This window comes from Phyllostomus discolor, chromosome 1, assembly GCF_004126475.2.
Source record: "Phyllostomus discolor isolate MPI-MPIP mPhyDis1 chromosome 1, mPhyDis1.pri.v3, whole genome shotgun sequence".
Lineage (NCBI taxonomy): Eukaryota > Metazoa > Chordata > Mammalia > Chiroptera > Phyllostomidae > Phyllostomus > Phyllostomus discolor.
Window position 1 is genome coordinate 144979688 of NC_040903.2, and position 23307 is coordinate 145002994.

Below are 23307 nucleotides of genomic sequence, written 5' to 3' on the forward strand. Positions count from 1 at the left end.
AAATAGACAAAATTGTGAATTGAAAAATTGTATGCAAAATAATTTTTAGAATGAGAAATAAAATCATAACCTAGTACAAATTTAAAAAAACTAATACCACAAACATAAAATCTAGAAAGTGACATAATATTTTTTGTTTATTTCTCTATACATATTTTAAATTTATTTTTAATTGTTGTTCAAGTACTGTTTTCTGTCTTTTACTCCCATCCCAGAACACCCCCACAGTGTTCCCCCTCTATACATTTCTATAATGCTTTTTGTTTCTATGATTTTTGGATCCTTTTAAATTGTCTCTTCTTATGACAATACATTTGTAATACTTCTTATAAAGAGAAAAAAAAAGATAATTCAGTCTTTACTCAGCATGGTTGATCAAAATTTCTTTTTTGAAATTCACAGTGAATTTTGATATTACCACATTAGTTTTTAGGATTATAGTCAAATTTGGGGAAATATCTATCAAGTTTCTTTGTGCTGTAAAATTTCATTACATTTCAAGATTTTTTATGCTGTAGCAAATCCTAAATATTATGAACTGATGACACTCATTGTCCAGTTTATTAAGCCTGTATTAGTTTTCTATTGCTGTGTAATAAAATACTGCAAACTTTGTGACTTAGGGCAATACCCATTTGTCTCACAGTTTCTGTGGGTGGGAAGTCTGCGCACAGCTAAGCAGGATCTCACAAGGCTGAAATCAAGGGGTCAACTAAGACTGGTGTGTAATCTGAGGCATGGGGGTTTTCTTCCAAGCTCATGTGGTTGTTGGCAGAATTTATTTCCTTGTAGCTGTGAGAGCAATGGCAGCTTGCTTCCTTAAAAATAGCAGAAGAATCTCTCTGACCTCAGGAAAAAACCTCAGCCCTCTTTCAAGGAGCACGCAAAATTACATCAAGTCCACAAATCTCCATTTTGATTAACTTAAAGTCAAACTGATTAAAGACTTTAGTAACATCTGCAAAATCCCTTCACCTTTGTCAATAATGTAACTGATTGTGGGAGTGCCACTCATCATCTCTAGGTCCTGCCCAAACTGAAGGAGGAGAGATTATACAAAGCTTGTACACCAAGGGGGCAGAAAACTTGGGTATCATCTTAGAATTCTGCCCACAGTTCTGTCTTCAGTGTACATGTGCATTATGAGTTTTATATTATTCCTGTTAATGTAAACATTTTGTGACCAATTAGCAGGAAGTTAATAAAAACCTTAATATGATTATGCATGGCTGCTTCAAACCAAAGGAAGGACATAAGCAAAGGAAACCTCCAGCAAAGTTAAGGAATCCAGTGTATATAGAGTGGGGTGCACAGACATGGCAAAAGTGGGCAGTACGACTTATATACAAGAGTATTGGAACCAGTTAGAGATGTGAAATACAGTTCTAAACACTGGGAAGTTGCTGATGATAGACTATCATGCCTTTAAGGAAACACAGCCTTCTTAATGGAGCTAAACTCCCACCTCAAGAATCTAGAAAAAGAAGAGAAAAATTTGAAACAAGCAGAAGAAGGAAAATAATAAAGATAAAAACCAAAATCGATGAAATTGAAAATAGAAAAACAATAGAGAAAAATCAATGGTTGTTTAAAAGATCATTAAAAATGACAATCTTCTAGCAAAATAAAAGAAAAATGGGGCAGACATAAGCAGGCTAACTAGAAGTTGGGTGATTGGTCAGGGGTGAAAGTTTGCCTTTCTCCAGTTGGTCCTGAGTTGGACAAATCTCCAAAATGTTTTGCTAAGTGAAGAAGCCATACGCTAAAGTCCACATACTGTATAATTTATGAAGTGTACAGAATAGGTAAATTCATAGAGACAGAAAGCAGGCTGTGGTTAGTTACCAGGGACTAGGGCAGGGGAGAATGGTAATTGCTTAATGGGTACATTATTTCCTTTCAGGGTGGTATTAGATGCCACTTAATTGTTCACTTTAAAAGAGAGAACTACATAACATGTATTAATCTCAATAAAGTTATTATGTAATTGGATGTTGATAAAAATCTAAAGTTCAAAGAATTCACTATTTCATTTTAGTCCATTATATCAGGTTTTGTGTTAATTACTTCTATCTACAGAGTCCATTTCAAAAACTCCTTAATGGAGAAGGGTTCCTGAGCTTCAAGAAAGGACATGTGGTTGGGTCCTCAGCCACAGAGTTTGGGTATAGGTGACAGGTTCTCCTTGTGTACTGTGCCTCACAGCACAGAGGTAGGTGGCCGAGTCTCCGAGCTGAGAAGCTGCAATGTACAAAGCACTATGTCTTGACGTTTCATCCAACAAGGCTTTAATTCTTCCATTTGTTTCCTCTCTCTGATTTGACCGGATCAACAACAGGGGTATGAGGCCCTTCCCAGGGTGCTGCCTAAACCACTGAAAGAAGTAAATACCACTACTGGAGTAACTGCAGTTGAGAAACAAGCTGTCTCCTTCTCGGACAGTCAGAGCTTCAGGACTCTGACTCACGTCCTCTTTGCTGCTCACCCCTGTTTAGAAAGAGAACATGGTCATTCTTTGGCAATTCCTTTTAAATCTAGTCTTTTAATCTCCACAGAAACTCCCACTAAGCTACACTAGTACAGCTCCCTGTCTTTCTCCATTTTTCCTTGGGGAGAAATGCCCCAGGGTCTGCCTTTTCTTTGCCCATTTCCAGATCCCTCTAACTCACAGTATAGTTGTAGCCAAAAGATGAGCAGGCTCAGGAATTTGTCCATTCTTTCTGTCATTTACACTCACTGAGAATTGTTCTTATGTCTTTAGTACTCACAGGGTCACTGTCAATACTAAAGAACCTGCTTTGCTATCTCAAACATTCAAACATTTCTACAGGAAACACATTTGTCAGCCCAGCCAATCAGAGACAAGTCTCACTAATCTGCACAGTGGGAAACAGAAGTGGAAATAGTGCCATCTAGGGATGGAGCCCAGAATTGCCAGAGAAATTCTCACCTCTCCTAAGTGAAAACCATTTTTTTGAGAGGAGAGAAGGGATGAGACAGGCGATGGGGGAGGAGTAGGAGAAGATGGAAGAAGGAGGGGGAAAGAGGGAAAGAGAGAAACATCAATTTGTTGTTTCACTTATTTATGCATTCATTGCTTGATTCTTGTATGTGCCCTGACCAGGGATGGAATCTGCAATGCTTATTTATCAGGAAATGCTCTAACCAACTGAGCTATCCCAGACAGGGCCCAATTTTTTATAATATCAAATTTGTATAATAATATTTTTCTTTCACTGACTGGCTTATTTCACTTAGTATAATAGTCTCCAGGTCTGCCCATGCTGTCACAAAAGGTAAGAGTTCCTTCGTTTTTACTGCCATGTAGTATTCCATTGTGTATCAGGGGTGTCCAACCTTTTGGAGTCTCTGGGTCATCCTGGAAGAAGAAGAGTAGTCCTGGGCCACACATTAAATACACAAACACTAATGAAAAAAAATCTCATAATACTTTAAGTAAATTTACAATTTTTGTTGGACTGCATTCATAGCCATCATGGGCTGCATGCTTTTTTTATCCACTCCTGAATATACGACAGCTTTTTTATCCACTGATCTACTGATGGACACTTGGGCTGTTTCAAGATCTTGACTATTTTAAATAATGCTGCTCTGAACATAGGGGTACATATATTCTTTTGAACTGGTGTTTTGATATCACTTGTATGTGGAATCTAATGAAGAAAATAAACTAATGAATAAAATAGAAACAGAGGCATAGATACATGGAACAGACTGATAAGCTGTCAAAGGGAAGGAGGGCAGGGTGTACTGGATGAAAGAAGGCGAAGGGATTAGCCAAAGGACATATAGACATGACCCATGGACACAGACAAAGGGGATGTCCTGAGCGGGGGTGGGAGAGGGCTGGGATGAGACGGGCAAAGGAGGAAAACAGTGGGGCTAACTGTAATAGTGTCAAGAAAAAAATTAAAACAAAACAAACAAAAAATTTTTAGAATGTAGCTAAATCAGTATACAAAGAGAAATGTATAGAAGAAATATATTAGAAAAGAAGAAATCTAAATTTTTTCTACATCTACTCCTTCCTCCTGTCACTTCAGTCCTTAATGACTGGTTTCCCTTAACTTACACTTTCTTAAAAAGTTCCTTTATATCATTTCTCATCCGTAGATTACAAAGAATATAAAATTATACTATTGATATTTTGAGTGTATGATAATGTCAGGAAATTGGCACTCTTGTATCTCATAGCTGAAGCATAAACTGGTAAAGATTTATAGGTCTAATTTACATATCATTGGATGCCAAAAAATTCCACTTGGCTGGGAACTTATTCTTAAGAAATGTCCTTCTAAAATATATAAAAAATTGTACATTATATGCAGCAGCAAAAAAGTGAAAAAATAAATATCCTTCAGTACACATATTTAATGCATTATGGTAGATCTGCATTCTAATATACTATACAGTTGTGAAAAGAATAAGTAGACTTAAATTTCCTGACTTGTAAAAATTGTTTTGTACTTAAATCACAGTACTTTACATATAAGTGTAATTTGTGTTTTTTTAAATATTTCAGTTATTTATTTTTAGAGAGAAGGGAAGGCAAAGAGAAAGAGAAGCATCAATATGAGGCTGCCTCTCGCATGTCCCCCACTGGGGGACCTGGCCCACAACCCAGGCATGTGTCCTGACTGGGAATCAATCTGGCAACCCTTTGGTTCGCACGCCCATGCTCAACCCACTGAGTTATACCAACCAGGGCTAATTTATGTTTTTAAACAGTGTGTTTACTATGGATATATGTGAATGAATCAAAAGAGTTGAAATGTGCTCACTAAAACTTAAACAATAATTGAGGACTTGGGAAGAACAAATCAAGGAAGTATTACTTATTATTTTATATATTTAAAATTGCCTCAATATTTTCAACAATTAAATATTAACTTATAACTTGTTTAATCATAAAAATAGAAAAATTAGTTACCATATAGGAAACTAAGGAAAAAATTGAAATAAGAAATATTAACATAATTGTCCTTTTCTAGCAAACTTTCAAAATGTATTTATTTCTCAAATGCACGCGCTATAGTTGAAAGAAACTGAGAGAACTCATACATTGCTCAGAGGAATAATGTTAAATTTATGAACTTCACATTAGACCTTAGGCAAGGATGAGAATGTTAGATTGCAGACAGGACACACATCCAGACTCCTCACACCCAGCCTCCTCCTTCTCCCTGCTTTTTCTTGCCTGGTCCCTTTCTTGATTTCATGTACATTTTCCTTATTTCTTTCTTGTTTTTTTTTTTTTACTTTATTGCATTAAGCTTACATTTTCTATATAATGTCCTCTTTGAATAGAGATTATTTCCCTTTCCCCACCAGAGAGACAGGCATGGCCAAGTCTGCCCCTCTGTGCATCTTTTGCAATGCAATAATGCACTGAACTTCCTGTTCACAGTCATAGGCAGAGGAGCCATTTTATTGATCACATTGTTCTTTAAACCTCAAATCTAATACTGTGGGCCCTAGTTATAAAACTGTCAATACCAGACAACATTCTCATTTCCTCCAAAAGTGAAGTGGGAACAGGGTGTGTTCAGTTCTTGTCCTTCGGCACTGTCCAAAGAGCTGGACTGTGTGGCATTACAAATGTCACAAATGACTCCTCAGAGGGAAAAAAATATACAAGATTGTCTCCAAACAATGAAGGTAGATTTTCAAGGTCAAGATATGGTACATTCAGAAATTTCCGACCTAATGCCCATCTCCTACTTCAACTTTATCTCATTTCCATCCTACATAAAGAGCAAAATATGTCTATAATTATCTACAGTCACTGATAGAGAAGTGGAACTCTATGCTCCTCTCATTCCCCTTGGGCTCAATGAATATAAGAAATAAGGAATTTCTTATATTCATAAGAAAGCAAGGCAAGCTCCTCTTTGATTTCTGAGGGTTATCGGCTGAATTGTGTCCCCTTCAAATTCATATTTTGAAGTCCTAACCCCCAGTAACTTAAATGTGATTTTATTTGTAGATGGGGTCCTTACCGAAGTCATCAAGTTAAAATGAAGTCATTAGAATTAGCCTTAATCCAATACATCTGGTGTTCTTACAAAAGGGGAAATTTGGACAGAGACACACATAGAAGGAAAGTTATATGAAGAGATACAGGGAAAGGATGGCTTTCTATAAGCTAAGGAAGGAGCTCAGAATAGAACTTTCCTTCACAACCCTCCCAGGCCTCCCAGAAAGAACCAAACCTGCCAATACCATGATTTTAGACATCTAGCCTCCAGATCCGTGAGACAATGCATTTCTATTGTTTAAATCATCTTGTCTATGGTACTTGTTGACAGTCCTAGGCAGACTAATATACAGCCGCTCACACTCAGGATATGACTTCCTCACAAACTATGCAGCTGTGATCTGAACCCTTGCTTTAAACATCTTGGGTGAAGGACATTGAGACAAGTGGAGATAACAAGTCCCTCCTCTGATGCCTTGGTTTCGAACACCATCTTCTCTTAAGCTCCTGATTTACCCAGAATCAGAAGCACACACACCTCTGTCAACTGCCTCATATTTCAAGCAGACACTAGAGTCCAGGGCCCATGGCTCAGATTCTGTGTCTGAACCTGGGCTAGGACAGGTTAACAGAACAGATATATCAGCTGCATTGCTGCCAGTGCATCCCCTCACCTGGCAACTGTCACCCTGGGGAGTGCCCAGGTCTAGAGTTAGCCAATGCAATGGTAGCTCCTTAGTTGATATATCTTCCAAGGCTTGGTCATGTCTCTGGTAAAAAATATGTAACAGGCATCCACTCTCAATCCAAGGGTTTATTGAGAGAATTTTAAACTCTAAGAGGCTAAATCGAAAGAGGAAAATAAGGACAGCATCCATCCATAATTATTATTGCTTTTTCACAGCCCAAGAGAAAGAATATATGTTATTGGTGATCCAATGCTCTGAGGAACTCAATAACTTTTTCTTTACCTTCCAGAAAACCACCAAGTCTCATACAGTCCCGAGAGGATGGAGAAAGCCCATCTAAATGACAAGAAAGAGCAAATGAAACTCATATGGAGAGGGTGATGTCCTGAAAGTGACTGGGAAGGTTAAAGTCAGAGTCCTTTCAAAGCCAAGTTTCCCAATTCTCTGGTATCTCAAAAAGCTTCTAGGGAATCATGTGTCTCTAGGAAGGCATTTGTAGACTCAGATCTTAGTATAAAGGAAACAAGAGACCTGAAAAGGCAGACAACCTTATACTCCACAAATCCTTTGCACCTTTTCCCATTCTCTGTGTGGCTAATGGTCGCATACACAGAGGAGAAGAGAAAGAAGGGAGGAAATGAAAGGCACTATAAAACATAAAGGAGCAACCTTGAAAACATTTTCTTATTATCTCCTCAAATCTAAAAAATTGAGATAGATTGAGTAAAATAATTTCCTTACCACCAAAAAAGGCTATTTTTCTCTATTACTACAAAAACAATTTAAAAATAGATTAAGTTTGAAAGCTGCATAGCTACTTCCTGTCTTCTTCTCTCTGTGTTGTCTTATTTTCAGTGGAAAGAAGACCTTTCATAAGGGATTGGGACAAGGTCAAGAATCAATGAATGTTGAAAGCTGTGCACAGACTGTTCTACTTATAACAAAGAGAATAAAATATACCATTTGTCAGAGTTCATACATAATTTCAATACTGAATGTGAGCCAACCACTCTTTCCCTAACTGATTAGGGATGTTATTGACAAACACAGCAGCCCCCTCTTGTGATTAAACATGTGAATGCCTTCATTCAGATCCCAGACAAATCAGAAACCTGCTTTTGTAAAGATATGGGGAAGAATAGCTTATGTGTGCTTATTATGTAGCAGAGAAGACGATCAATTTTGACTGCAAGAATGACTGCAGTGTGACAGGAGAATCTTTGCACCATTAACAGAGTTTTTGCTTTTTCTTATTTTTAAAAACCACATGATCTTTCCTCCCTTCAGGCAGTTGGGTGATTCTCTACTTATCACTTCAGTGAAAGGACATACTGGCTGAAAAAAGAAAATAAAGATGCCTTTCTTACCATTTTGCTTCAAAGTTTCAGCCATGTAGGCAAATGAAATGATCTAGCATAAACTATAGTTTTAGAAGATCCAATGAAATAATACAAGTTTTCCCAACTGAGACAAAAACAAACCAAAACATTTTCTAAGTGGAGTAGAGGGGAGAGAAAAGAGTATCAAAGAAAAGTAAAGTAGCTTAAGTATGAGGCCCTTTGGAAGGATGCTGAATCTTATCCCCTTAAAGACATCCTGGAAAGAAAACCACAAGACCACAGGGTCACTTGCAGTTATTAAATAAATCTCTGTGTATCCCTGTTTAAAATTTTCATCTTCATCTTTCCTTTGCTCTCTGAACTTGAGCCTTGACTCCTGGCTACACTGAGGTCAGCATGGCCTTACTCTGTTTACTTACTCACCCTTTTCTCTATGGTTCTAGAAAAAGATTAGAAGAAAAAACAGCAGGAGCTGCTTCCCTGGCCAACCACTGACAGCCTCTGTGTGGTGAGGGTCTTCCCTGAGAGAGCACCAGAACCTCAGAGGCCTCCTCCAGGCAGGGGTCTCCCCTTCCTGTCAGCTCCCTCTCAAGGAGCATTTTCCAGAACTTCTTACTGTTTCTTCTCCTAGGTGGATCATGGACAGGTCAGCTCAGGCCCTGCTGTCCTCAGAGGCGTCACTTGCCTAACAGAGTACTGGCTCCTCCTCACCGTGCCTTCTCCAGGAGGCCACCATGCCTTCACCCGGTGGCCCCATTGCCATCCCTCTCCACTCCACCACTGTTCCCCAATGTCCTTGTCTTCTACTTTAGTAGATCAAAATCTGCTTCAGAAGCAGATATCCAAAGACAGAAGGACATGAAATTTTACTATTTATTCAGGTGACCTTTGACTTTTAAAATAATTATTTTGGGATATTAGCCTCTCAAGTGGCTTGCAGAGGAAAAGGGACACTGGTGACACTCACCTCTTGACTGCCCCCATCCCTCACACTAGCCAAAAGGTTGAAAGTCCAGGGTTGCAGAGCCTGTTCAGTTGCTACTTCATAAATCCTAGAGTGTCAGGCTGTGAAAGTGGTGGATGCCTAATGCTCCTGAGTCCCTAGCTTTGGATCCTACTAGCCACATTCATAATAATGGAAAATGTCCCACAGTACATCTAAATGGGAAAAAAAAATCTGTTTGGTTCTATAAGTCACTCTTAGAGAACCAAACAGAATCCCTACAATGATAAGAAACCCTATAGTTAAGGGCTTCTAATTACTCAAAAGAGAAAATAAAAATGTATACATATATAATCCAATAATTATGTTATATAAAATATAAGATGTAGATTATAAATATGTGGGGGAGCTGTGTCCACAGAGCCTCCCATTCACCATGGATGAGAGTAAGTCTACCAAAACATGATCTGCTTGGGGAGGAAAGGTGGCCGATCTCTCAAAGGAGAAGGACCAGGAACCTGTTCCTCAATGGGCTTTTATTGGGTTCATCTGCACAGGAATACAGATAAAACTCATTAATCATTGTCTGGCAGGAAGGGTCAAACAATAGATAACAAAGAAGTCTGAGGGCCTATTTTGAGTCTGGGTCAGATAGCTAAAGAGCTGTAAAACTTTGAGGAACAAACTTACTTCTTGCTTGGACCCTTATCATTTAATTGACAGCATTCTAAACAAAGCAGGTTTCATAGGATTTTACATATTCTTTCTTAGGCCTGATTCCCCAGGGAACCGGCACAGGGGTTTCTAGCATAGGGCTGCACCATCCTCTGTCATTGTTTCAGGCTTAGGTGGAGCAAGGGAACGTAAGGCAGCCAGAAGATTAGGAGGTTTCTCACAGACAGAATGAGGACTCAGGCTTTGTCAAAGCCAAGGAGAGAGGACCCATCACCCCCTTTTGCTGTAGCCCCCCAAGTCCTTCCTTGGGGGCCTCCCATGTGATTGTGCCGTGTCTTAGGTCATTCCCCCCTTTGGGGAATCTTATCCATCATTGCCTAACTGACCAAGCATTGGGCGCCTGGCAGGGTGAAGTAAAAGGAGCAGAAGCAGCACTCTTGCCAGGGAGATAAGCTTTGTCTCCTTGGTGGCTTACAGACCAAGGTCACTCCCTCAGCCTCAGCCTTGGTGGGGGTTTCAGCTTCCGAAACCAGGCAGGGTAGTTCCCAACATAAATATATAAATATAAATATATTATAATAAAATATATTCCAATTATACTGGTAATATGAATTAATACTATATAGTGTCCTTAGGAATCTTTCTGGCAACAAGCAGGGCAGAATTTGGCCACTCTTAGATCCCTGTCAATATCACCATCTGACACAAAATCCCCATTTAAATGCATATTAGAAAATATTTTAGTTAAGTAGTAATGACCATATGATATATCAAAACATGGGGGATGTAGCTAAGTCAATATTTAAAGGCAAGTTTGTGGACTTAAATGCATTTGTTAGGAAAGAAGAAAAGTTGAAAATCAATGGTCAAACTTGCAATTCAAAAAAACTAGAAAAAGTAGCTAGTTAAATCCAAAGAAAGTAAAGGAAGCATATAATAAAATATGAACAGAAAAAAATAAAACATAATTTATCAATAAGAGAACATCAAACATATAAAGAATCCCTTAGAGGTTAATTTAACTGAATCTATAATTTAATAAAGCTGTCTCATAAGTGAAATGTTATACCTGGATAGCTTCACTAGTGAATTTTCTGAAAAAATTTTAGAAATAAAAAAAATCCTACACAAATTCTTCTATAGGTTGAAAAGGAGAAATAAATTGCAACTCATTTTATGGCTCATTATAATATTGATACTAAAGTCTGGCAGAGACATTGAAAAGAAAAAGTTGAATACCAGTATTATTCAGGAACATGGAAACAAAACCTCAACAAAATACTAGCAAAAAATGTTGCAATATGAAAAGGAAAATATAACATTACTAAGTGCATTTTATTCCAGAAATTAAAGTTGGCTTAAAATTTGAAAATCAGTATAATTTATAGCATTAATATATAATCATCCCAGCAGATAAAGATACCAATAATTTGATAAAATTTATTTTCTATTTATGATAACAACTCTCAATGAATTAGAAATCAAAAGGAGACTCTTTAATAATTAGATTACATAAAGGATATTTACCAGAAAAAGAACACTGTAATTAACAGTCACAGTGAAATACTGAATGCTTCACTTTTGAGGTTAGAAATAAGGAGATTTCTAGTCAATAAATTTCGTAGGTGATCCTAGCCAGATAAGTAGAGCTTGCTAAGTAATTTGTGGGGCCCACTGAGAAATGAAAATGCAGGGCCCTGAGTGGGACAGTGAGGTCAACCTCCCTTCCTGCAGGCCTGCGGCCCAGACCTGTGGGGCAGTGGTGGGGGACTAGAGAGCTTCTGGGTTGGTGAACACATAGGGGTGCAGAGAGAGTGGTGCCCCGAGAGGGCATAGAAGCTCTGTCTCTTCCTTATACCCTGCCCTAAGCATCTCTTCCATCTGGATGTTCACCTGTGTTCTTTATTGAATTCTTTTAATAAAAAATAAAATTTATCTTCTTAAAAAAGGGAAGGGAGACTGATGAGAATCTCAGATGAGAAGAGAAGTGAAAAATATCCATTGGCTTTATCAACATCACAGCCACTAGTGTTAATGTGAGGGCTTCTGTTGGAGGGGTGCCACCGGAGGCAAGGTTCCAGTGGAGTGAGGAGTGCGAGTTGAGAAAACAGAGACAAGTAGACAATTCTTTTATGTGCTTTGATTATTAAGGAGAAGAGAAATGCAGAAATGTGGCTGGTGGAGATGGAAACTTCAAGAAGACTGTATTTAAATGGAAGACATTCACTTGTAGACATGTGACCAGATTATTATAAGAGAATCCAAAAAACCAAATTTTAGGGAATAGTGTATTACTATGCAGTCTCTTTTCAAGTGGCCCAAGATGAGAAATCAAGCCTGTCCACATCACAGCTCTCCCATCTGAGTCTACATGAAGGAAATGGACTGCCCCAGGAAGATACACAAAGGGACTGTCTGGGATACCTAGACAGAATGAACAGTAATCTCTGTCATCTGGCTATGTCACAAGATTTCATTCTCCTTTGGACCACTTGGAAAGAAGTTCTGGGTGCTAAGTAAATACTTCATCGAGGAGGAAAAACAGCAGAGATGCCCTTATTCCAGAGGCTCAGCTGCAGGGTTTTGGTAGAGGGTGCAGGTGCCTGGGGAACACTGTGCCTCTACAGCACAGAGGTAAGTGGCTGAGTCTTCAGCTTTAGGGGTTTTGATGTGCAGAGAACTCCCCTTCTCTGAAAGCACAGCCGTTAGTCTTTCATTCTGCTGTTCTTTCCCAACTGAATACAGGTTGAAGAGGAATTTGAGGCCTTTCCCAGGATCTTGCCTGTACCACTGCAGTGCTCTGAAAGCGCTGACTGTGTAACTGCATTTGAGGCTGACACTCTCTCGTTCCTGGATCCTTAGGGTCTCAGGACTTTGCTCCACCTGGTCTTCTCCACTCAACCCTGTTCAGGAAACCAAAATAAAAAATGAGACAAAGCTTTGAGTTCAGCAGTTTTGAAAAATCCCAACGAGAAGCTTGGCAGGAGCTGAGACTAAACCACTGTCTTATTTTCCCACTTTTGGATAAATGGGTGCTTATAGTTCTCATCCCTGAACCTCTCTTAACTTACAGCCAAGCTGAAGCCACAAGAGTATCACTGTATACTCCAGCATGCTCTCCATCATGATATCTGTCTTGACATAACTTGTAATGATTCCAAACCTTCTCTGAGGAGCTGTTTTTATGTCTTGTTCTTGTTCTCTCATGCTCAAGAGAGCCTTTCTGTTGGTGGCTGAGCCAATCAGGAGCAAATCCTCTAGTAACCATCCTGCTTTCGACATTTAAGGCATTTGTGAAATGAGAAGAATAGAACCACTGCCACCTCATGGTCACAAACACAATCACATGGTACCCACTTCATGCTACCTACAAAGAAAAAGATTGATGGAAGGATTTTGGTATTTGGTGGTATAGATGAGCTTTAAAAAATAATAAGAAAAGACTTTTCTTACTTGTACTTTTAATTGTTTTCCTTGTTCCTATATAGCCTTTAAAACTGAACTACTAACAGGTTAAAGGAGTTGAACCCAAGTGTGGATATAACTGATTATGCTTCTCTTTATAATACACAAAAATCTCAACAGGTGAAATCTTAAAAGAACTAGAGTACTGAGAGAAAGAGAAATTAAATAGGTTGTGGATATGTCTAGAAACCTCTTTGACAGAGAATTGAGAACATAAGTTAACATATCTATTTCTTTTTTATTATTTATTCTGTTAAATTTGTGTCCAGTTTCTTCCCTTTACCCCCCCTCTATCCAGACCACCCCTCTCTCCCACAGCCTCCTCTCTGTTGTCCTTGTCCACGAATCATTCACACATGTTCTGTGACTAAACCCTTCCCCTTCCTGCCACCATTTCTCTCCTCCCTCCTCCCCTCCTACAGCAATCAGTCTGCTCCATGTTTTCATGTCCCTGGTTCTATTTTTCTCATTAGTTTATTTTGCTCATTAGATTGCAGTTATAAGTGAGGTCATATGATATTTGCCTTTCACAGATTGGCTTATTTCACTTAGAATAACAGTCTCCAGTTCCATCCATGCTGTTGTCTTATTCAACATAGTACTGGAAGCTCTGGCCACAATGATCCGACAAAAAGTAAAAGGCATCTAAATTGGAAAAGAGGAAGTAGAATTGTCATTATTCACAGATGGCATGATAGTGTACATAGAAAACCCAGTAGTCTCCACCAAAATATTACTTTACTTATGAAGAGAATTTGGCAAAGTAGCAGGATATAAAATCAATATTCAGAAGTAGATGGCTTTCTTGTACACTAACAATGAATTATCAGAGAAAATAAGAAAAAATGCCCATGTACTACAGCAATAAGAAAAATAAAATACCTAGGAATAAACTTAACCAAGGATGTAAAAGACCTGTACTTGGAAAATTGTAGAACATGGAAGAAAGAAATTGAGGAAGCATACATAGAAATGGAGGCATATACTGTGTTCATGGATAGGAAGAATTAACATCATTAAAATGTCCATACTACCCAAAGCAATCTATAGATTCAATGCAATTCCTATTAAAATACCAATGGCACTTTTCACAGATCTAGAACAAATATTAAAAAACTTTATATGGAATCAAAAAAGACTCCATAGAGCCTCAGCAACCCTGAAAAAGAAAACAAAGTAGGAAAGATCACAATACCTGATATCACACTATAAAATATACTACAAGGACACTGTAATCAAGGCAGTCTGGTGTAAGAGCAGACAGATCAATGGAACAGCATAGAGAGCCCAGAAATAAATCCGTGTCTCTATGATCAATTAATATTTGACAAAGGGGACAGAAGCATACAAGGGAGTAAAGATAGCCTCTTCAACAAATGGTGTTGGGAGAACTGGACAGGTACATGCAAAAAAATGAAACTAGACCACCAACTTACACCATACACCAGAATAAACTCAAAATGGATAAAGGACTTAAATATAAGTTGTGATACCATAGAAGACATCCATTTCTTCAAATATTATATGCCTGGCTACAGGGACCAAGTGTGACCAAAACTCAGGGTCACAAACTTGATAGATCTTAGGAAGCAGGGAAAGAAGAGCATGCAGAAGGAAAAGAACTCCATTCCTAGAACTCAGAGAGATCAGAAAATCACTGTGGGGGTGACTAGTATCCATGTAAATCATAAACATTTTATATACCATAAATAACATACAATAGTAGTCTTCCTTCCTCATTTATCTTTTACTACCACAGTTCATTCACAGAGGCAAGTATTCGAACACACATGCACACACATTCATTATTTTCAAGCAAACCTATATTCTCCATTCTGTGTGGTGCTTTTTTCTTATGTAAAATGGCCACATGTCATACCATTATATGGATATACCAAATTTTACTTAAGCAGTTTTGTGTTTTAGATGATTTCTGATCTTTTACTACCATATATTACACTGAAATAAATATCCTTATACAAATATTTTTGCCAACATGAACATAAAATTTATTAAAAGTATGAAACTATGAAAACTATACATTTTTCATTTAACAAGTATTGCCAATGTCTCTAAACATGCAGTGGCAATTTACACATTTACAATGTTCCTGAGTACTGGTTTCTCCACTCCCTTGCCACCCCATTATATAAGCAAACTTCTCTAGCTTTCTTACTTCCATAGGTGAAACATGCTAATTCAGAGTATCATGTTCAATTTCTCTATTGTCAGTAAAGGTGGTTTTTAAAAAATAATTTAACTCTATTTGCATGCATTTATTTAAAAGGTCTGTTCAGAATTCTGCTTGTTAGTTTTGGAGTCAGAATAACAGAGAGAACACTCTAGCCCTATGGTTTATTTGCTGTGAGATTCTGAGCAAGTTGCTCACCGACTATGATGTCATTTTCTCAACTGAGTAGTTCAGAAAGAATAGTACACACATGGTAGAACTGCTGCATCACTTGAAATATATATTGAGATACACAGATAGCAGATAGATTAGACATAAAATAGAAATGGCTAGAACATAAAAAACATGGTTAATATTAGCTATTATGTTATTAATGCAATTTTCTTTTGGAGAAGTAATCTTATTGGTTTGTAAAACTCTTTCTATATTTAAGTTATATTTTCTCTATTTTTGCAGTCTTTGATTCCATTTTGTATTTAATTTTAGTTTTTGTTGGTACTTTGCCATGTTGAATTGCTTCATATATAATATTTATTGTTTATTCAAATGTATGCACTTTATTCTAACTGCTAAAGTTTGAGCCTTGCTTAGAAAGTCTTGACAAACTCCAGGACTATTTTTTGTAAATCCTGAGGATTCTTATTACATTTGAAATTTAATACTTCAAGTTTACAATTTGGAATTATTTCAATCTAAAAAGTAAAGTAGGGGTTTGATTTCTTTAAATGGCTCATTAATTGCCTCAACATTATCTGCTGAATAGATATATAGTTTATAAAATGTGGCCCTTCCCCAATATTTCCAGAACTCACCTGGCACCATACGTAGTTATTACAATATTATTCACTATATTCCTTATGCTGCCTGTGCTTTATATCCCCCTATTTTGTAACTACCAATCTGTACTTCTCAACTCCTTCATCTTTTTCACCCAGCACCCTGATTTCCCTCCCATTTGGCAACCATCAATCTGTTCTCTATATCTATGAGTCTGTTTCTGTTTTGTTTTGTCTATTAAATTTTTGTTTAGATTCCACATATAAGTGAAATCATATCATATTTGTCTTTCTCTGACTGAATTATTTCATTTAGCATAACATCCTCTAGATTCATCCATACTGTTGCAATTGGTAAGACTTCATTCTTTTAAATTTGCATTTATTTATTTATTTATTTTGGATCAAAATTATTTTTTTAATCATTGTTCAAATACAGTTTTCTCCTTTTTACTCCCAATCCCTTTCTCCCTCCCACCCCTCCCCACTTCCCTCCCATTACCACCCTCCCCTTAGTTTATGACCATGTGTCCTTTAAGTTTGTTCCTGTGAACCCTTCCCACTGTCCCCTTAAATTCCCTCTTCTCTCCCCTGTGGTCACTGTCAGCCTGTCCTCTTTTTCAGTGTCCTTTGGTTACATTTTGTTTGTTTCTTTGTTTTGTTATTTAGGTTCCTGTTAAAGGTGAGATCATATGGTATTTGTCTTTCACTGCCTGGCTTGTTTCGCTTAGCATAATGTTTTCCAGCTCCATCCATGTTGTTGCAAAGGGTAGGAGCTCCTTCTTTCTTTCTGCTGCATAGAATTCCATTGTGCAAATGTACCATAGTTTTTTGATCCATTCATTTACTGATGGGCATCTTGGTTGCTTCCAGCATCTAGCTATTGTAAATTGTGCTGCTATGAACATTGAGATGCATAGGTTCTTTTGAATTGGCTGTTTTAGTATTCTTAGGATAGAGTCCCAGCAGTGGAATTGCAGGGTCAAAAGGCAGATCCAGTTTTAGTTTTCTGAGGAAGTTCTATACTGCTTTCCATAGTGGTTGTACCAGTCTGCAGTCCCACCAGCAGTGCACTAGGGATCCCTTTTCTCCACAACCTCTCCAACACTTGTTGTTTGTTGCTTTGTTTATGATGGCCATTCTGTCTGGTGTGAAGTGGTATCTCATTGTGGTTTTAAATTGCATCTCTCTGATAGCTAGCGATATTGAACATCGTTTCATGTGTCTTTGGATTTTCTGTATGTCCTCCTTGGAGAAGTGTCTGTTCAATTCCTTTGCCCACTTTTTAATTGGATTCCTTGTCTTCTTAGAGTACAGTCTTGTAAGTTCTTTATATACTTTGGAGATTAAACCATTGTCTGAGGTATCATTGGCAAATATGTTTTCCCATACAGTTGGTTCTCTTTTAATTTTGATACTGTTTTCTTTGGCTCTGCAGAAGCTTTTAATTTTGATGAGGTCCCATTTGTTTATTCTTTCCTTTATGTCCCTTGCTCTGTGGGACAAGTCAGTAAAAAAGTTTCTTCATGAAATATCTGAGGTTTTCCTACCTACGTTCTCCTCTGGGACTTTAATGGTATCACGTTTTATATTTAAGTCTTTTATCCACGTTGAATTTATTTTTGTATATGGTGTAAGTTGGTGCTCAAGTTTCATTTTTTTGCACTTGGCTGTCCAGTTCTCCCAACACCATTTGTTGAAGAGGCTATTTTTACTTCCATTTTATGTTGCTGCCTCCTTTGTCAAATATTAATTGACCATAGAGACTTGGGCTTATTTCTGGGCTCTGTGTTCTGTTCCATTGGTCTATGTGCCTGTTTTTATGCCAGTACCAGGCTGTTTTGATTACAGTGGCCTTGTAGTATAGTTTAGTGTCGGGTATTGTGATCCCTCCTACTTTACTCTTCTTTCTCAAAATTGCATCAGCTATTCGGGGTCGTTTATAATTCCATATAAATTTTTGAAGTGTTTGTTCTATGTCTGTGAAATAAGCCATTGGTACTTTAATAGGAATTGCATTGAATGTGTAAATTGCTTTGGATAGTATGGACATTTTGATGATATTAATTCTTCCAATCCATGAACACGGTATATGTTTCCATTTGTTTGTGTCTTCCTTGATTTCTTTCCTGAGTGTTATATAGTTTTCAGAATACAGGTCTTTTACCTCTTTGGTTAGGTTTATTCCTAGTTATTTCATTTGTCTTTTTGCTATTTCAAATGGAATTTTTTCCTTGATCTCTGCTTCTGCTGTTTTATTGTTGGTGTACAGAAATGCCTTTGATTTCTGGATATTGACTTTGTATCCTGATGTTTTGCCAAATTCATTGATTAGGTGAAGCAGTTTTTTGGTAGAGTCTATAGGATTTTCTATGCATACTATCATGTCATCTGCAAACAGTGACAGTTTTGTTTCCTCCTTTCCGATTTGGATGCCTTTTATTTCTTTTTCTTGTCTGATTGCTGTGGCTAAAACTTCCAGTACTATATTGAACAGAAGCAGGTGAAAGTGGACATCCTTGCCTTGGTCCTGATCTTAGTGGAAAAGATTTTAATTTTTGCCCATTGAGTATGATGCTGGCTGTAGATCTCTCATATATGGCCTTTATTATGTTGAGGAATATTCCCTCTATTCCCACTTTGCCGAGTAGTTTTTATCATGAATGGGTCCTGTACCTTATCAAATGCTTTTTCTGCATCTATTGATATGATCGTGTGGTTTTCTTCTTTGCTTTTGTTTATGTGATGTATTACATTTACTGACTTGCAAATATTGTACCATCCTTGCATCCCTGGAATGAATCCCACTTGGTCACTGTTGTATGATCTTTTTAATGTATTGTTGGATGAGGTTTACCAGTATTTTGTTGAGGATTTTAGCGTCAATGTTCATCAGTGATATTGGCCTGAATTTTCTTTCTTTATTGTGTCTTTATCTGGTTTTGGAATTAGGATGATGTTGGCCTCATAAAAAGAGTTGGGAGACTCCCATCTTTTTGGATTTTTTGGAATAGTCTGTGAAGGATAGGGGTTAGCTCTTCCTTAAATGCTTGTAGAATTCTCCTGTGAAACCATCTGGTCCTGGGCTTTTGTGTGTTGGGAGTTTTTTGATTACTGCTTCAATTTCTTTTGTTGTTATTGACCTGTTCAGGCTTTCTGCTTCTTTTTCATTGAGTTTTGGAAGATTATATTTTTCTAGAAATTTGTCCATTTCACCTAGGTTTTCAAATTTCTTGGCATACACTTCTTTGTAGTAATTTCTTACAATCCTTTGTATTTCTGTGGTATCTGTTGTAATCTCTCCTCTTTCATTTCTGATTGTGTTTATTTGGGTCTTCTCTCTTTTTCTTGATGAGTCTGCTTAAAGGCTTGTTGATTTTGTTTATCTTTTCGAAGAACCAGCTCTTGGATTCATTGACCCTTAGAACTGTGCTTTTAGTCTCTATGTCATTTAATTCTGCTCTGATCTTGGTTATTTCCTTCCTTCTGCTTGCTCTGGGCTGCCTTTGTTGTTGTTCCTCAAGTTCTTGTAGACGTAGGGTTAGGTTGTTTGTTTGGAAGGTTTCTAACCTTTTTAGGTGGGCCTGTATCACTATGAACTTCCCTCTCAGGACTGCCTTGGCTGTGTCCCATAAGTTTTGGGTTGTTGTGAGTTCATTTTCATTTGTTTCCAGAAACGTTTTGATTTCTTCCCTAATGTCATTCTTGACCCATTCCTTGTTTAATAGCATGCTATTTAATCTCCATGATTTTGAGTGTTTTTGGTTTTTCCCTTAGGGTTGGTTTCTAGCTTCAGTCCCTTGTGGTCTGAGAAAATGCTTGGTATGACTTCAATTTTCTTGAAATTGTTGAGGCTTGTTTTGTGTCCTATCATGTGGTCTATCTTTGAGAATGTTCTGTGTACATTTGAAAAGAATGTATATTTAGGTTCTTTTGGATGGAGGGCTCTGTATATATCAGTAAAGTCCATTTCATTGAGGGTATTGTTCAATGCCACAATATCTTTGTTGATATTTTGTTTGGAAGATCTGTCCATTTTTTATAGTGGGGTGTTAAAATTTCCCACTATAATTGTGTTGCTGTCCATATCTTTCTTGAAGTCCTCTAAGATTTTCTTTATGTATTTGGGTGTTCCTATGTTGGGTGCATATATATTTACAATATTTATGTCTTCTTGATGGATTCTTCCCTTGAGTGTTATGAAGTGACCTTCTGGGTCTCTCTTTATGGACCTTCTTTGGAAGTCTATTTTGTCTGATATGAGTATTGCTACCCCATCTTTTTTTTCCTGTCCATTTGCTTGGAAGATTTGTTTCCAGCCCTTCACTTTCAGTCTGTGTAGGTCTTTTATCCTGAGGTGGGTCTCTTGTAGACAGCATATATGTGGGTCATTTTTTCTTATCCATTCAGCTATTCTGTGTCTTTTGATTGGGGCATTTAATCCATCTACATTTAAGGTTATTATTGATAGGTACTTATTCATTTTCTTTTATATACGTGTGTTCCTCCCTCTCTCTCTCTCTCTCTCTCTTTTCTTTCCCTTCCTTAAAGCAGTCCCTTTAGGATCTCTTGCAGAGCTGGTTTGGTCGAGGTGTATTCTTTTAGATTTCTTTTGCCTGGGAAGCTTCTTATTTGGCCTTCTATCTTGATTGAGAGCCTTGCTGGATATAGCAAGGAAGAGATGGGTTATAGCAGCCTTGGTTGCAGACCTCTGGTTCTCATTACCTGGAGTATTTCTTGCCATTCTCTTCTGGCTTGAAGTGTTTCCATTGAGAAGTTAGCTGTTAGCCTTATTGGGGCTCCCTTGTATGTTACTTCCTTTTTCTCCCTTGCTGCCTTTAAGGTTCTCTCTTTGTCTTGAAATTTTGCCATTTTAATTATGATGTGTCTTGAGGTGGGCCTCTTTGTGTTCCTCTTGATTGGGACTCCCTGTGTTTCCTGGATTTGTGTGACTTTTTCTTCATCAAATTAGGAAGGTTCTCCTTCATTACTTGTTCAACTAGGTTTTCGATCCCTTCCTCTTCTTCTTCTTCTTCTGGTATCCCTATTATATGGATATTATTACGTTTCATATTGTCTTGCATTTCTCTTAATCCCTCTTCATTCTTTCTGAGCCTCTTTTCCTTTTCTTGCTCTTTCTGGATGTTGTTTTCTACTTTGTCCACCAGCTCGCTAATCTGATCTTCTGCTTCATCAATCCTGCTTTTCATTCCTTCTACTGTGTTCTTCACGTTCGAAGTTGTATTCTTCATTTCCTCTTGACCTTTGTTGAGAGTTTCTATTTCCTTTTTCATGTTTATATAGTTTGCAGTGAGATTGATGTAGTTTCCCTCTAATTTCTGATAGCTCATTGTGAGTTCATTGAACTTCCTGGTAATCATTGTTTTGAACTCACTGTCTGATAGTTGAGTTGCCTCTATTTCATTTAGCATTTTTCCTGAGGCTTCCTCGTTTCCCTTCAATTGGGGGTTGTTTCTTTGTTTTCTCATTGTTCAGTGGGTTTCTTCTTTCTTCTTCTTGTTTGTTAATTTGATCTGTTCTAATTCCCTGTAATTATGGTGTGAACTTCTGTGGTAGAATATTTGTGAGGTTCAGTAGTGCAATCTCCTTCATGTATGCTGGTGTTCACAGCTTCCCCCTACTCTTTTTTGTGATCAGTTGGAGGAATAAGGCAAAATGGTTTAAGACAGCAAGACAGTATACTATGATATTTACATTAGCAGCCAGTAGAGAAGAGATGGGTTATCCTTTGGCTCCTTATAGTGTTAACTGTGATCCTCCACCCCACTATCCACTGTTTTAGAAAGGATGGAAAGAAGGTAAGACTCTTATTGGGGATGAGAGGATTGTTAGTTGGATCTAGAAAGGTATGAGCCTGTGGGAGGTCAGATTCTAAGGTAGGATTGGATTAAAGATTAGTATATAGGAGTAGTGTGTAAAAGAATAGAGACAACCCCCACCATAGTATAGTTCAGAAAATTGCAAAGTGGGCTGAGATCAGGTAGGGGTATTGAGAAGTATTTACAATTGTATAGACTAGGTCTTACTAACAGTAATAGTAAAGTGACAGTCTTGTGGCACAATCGATGAGGTCTAGATAACAAGAATAAAAAGTATAGAACCTTGAGAGGTGTATTAATGGAACACAGATGAAGGATAGTAACTTATCAACACCTTATGACTGAGATACCAGGGGGAACCTATCAAATGACAGTATAACCAGCCAAGCAAAGAAGATTATACAGAAAGAAAAAGAATACCAAAATAATAGTAAAATAAAAAATGTCAGAAAAGTGAGAAAAAGATAATACAAATTTTCAGTAACTTGCAAGATAAAAAAAAAGAAAAAGGACAGACAAGCAGAAGATGTAGTGCAAGAGAGATAAATTTGGAGTGGAAAGAATAATATTAGGATGAATGGAAGAGAAACCTAAGGGATTGCGAGATAAAAATAATAAGAATTGAAAAATAAAATGTCACATAAAACACAAGATAAAATCAATCAACTAACAACAGCCACAAAAACCAAACCAAACCAAACAAAACAAAAAAAAAAAAGAGAAAGAAAAGAAAAGAAAAAAAAGAAAAGAAAAGAAAGAAAAAACAAACAAACAAACAAAACCAAAACAAAACAAAAATTCTTGTTGGTTTCTAACTGGCCAGACCAGTTTTTCTGAATTTGCTGGCTTCAGCTGGCTGAGGGACCTTTGAAATGCTTCTCTCTCTCCCAGCCCAAATCTCAGCAAGTCTGTCAGAATACAGACTTGCTGTACCCTGGGCGCTCCTGAGCACACTGGCTCTCTGGATCTCACTTCCACAGTACTTCCAGACTCCGGGGTCCTGCAGGATTCCAGCTCTATGATCTCAGGAGGCACCCACGACTTTTTGGGATTCACTGCGCCCTCCCTGGGAATTGTAAAAGGGCACACCCTTCCCCCAGACTTTTGAAATTCGGGGTCTAGGATCGCCCTAAGTGCCTCGCTGCGCCCATTCCGGGTTCACAAGGAGCGAGAGACAGTCTTCCCAATGGTGCACAAGCCGAGCCCTTTCCAGCTCGGTGGTCGGTGGTCACCGCGGAACCGCACTCCGACCGGGTGTTGGCGCCTTTCCCAGCTCCCCCAGTCGGGCTGGCTGGAAATTTCTGAGCTGCTACTGTAGGAACGCACCAAGCACCACGTCCCACCCGGGTTCCCGGCACGCAATTCAGGCCTCCCTATGGGGTGCGAACCG

The 23307-nt window shown here is 38.0% G+C and overlaps 1 gene segment (V, D, J or C); it reads right to left on the reverse strand.

Annotated features, from left to right (window-relative positions):
* Nucleotides 1-2122: 2122 nt before the first annotated feature.
* LOC114492097 lies at nt 2123-2786 on the reverse strand. The segment is given in 2 exon segments: nt 2123-2487; nt 2670-2786. Coding segments are annotated over 2 exon segments (423 nt in total).
* Between the last annotated feature and the right edge of the window lie 20521 nt (nt 2787-23307).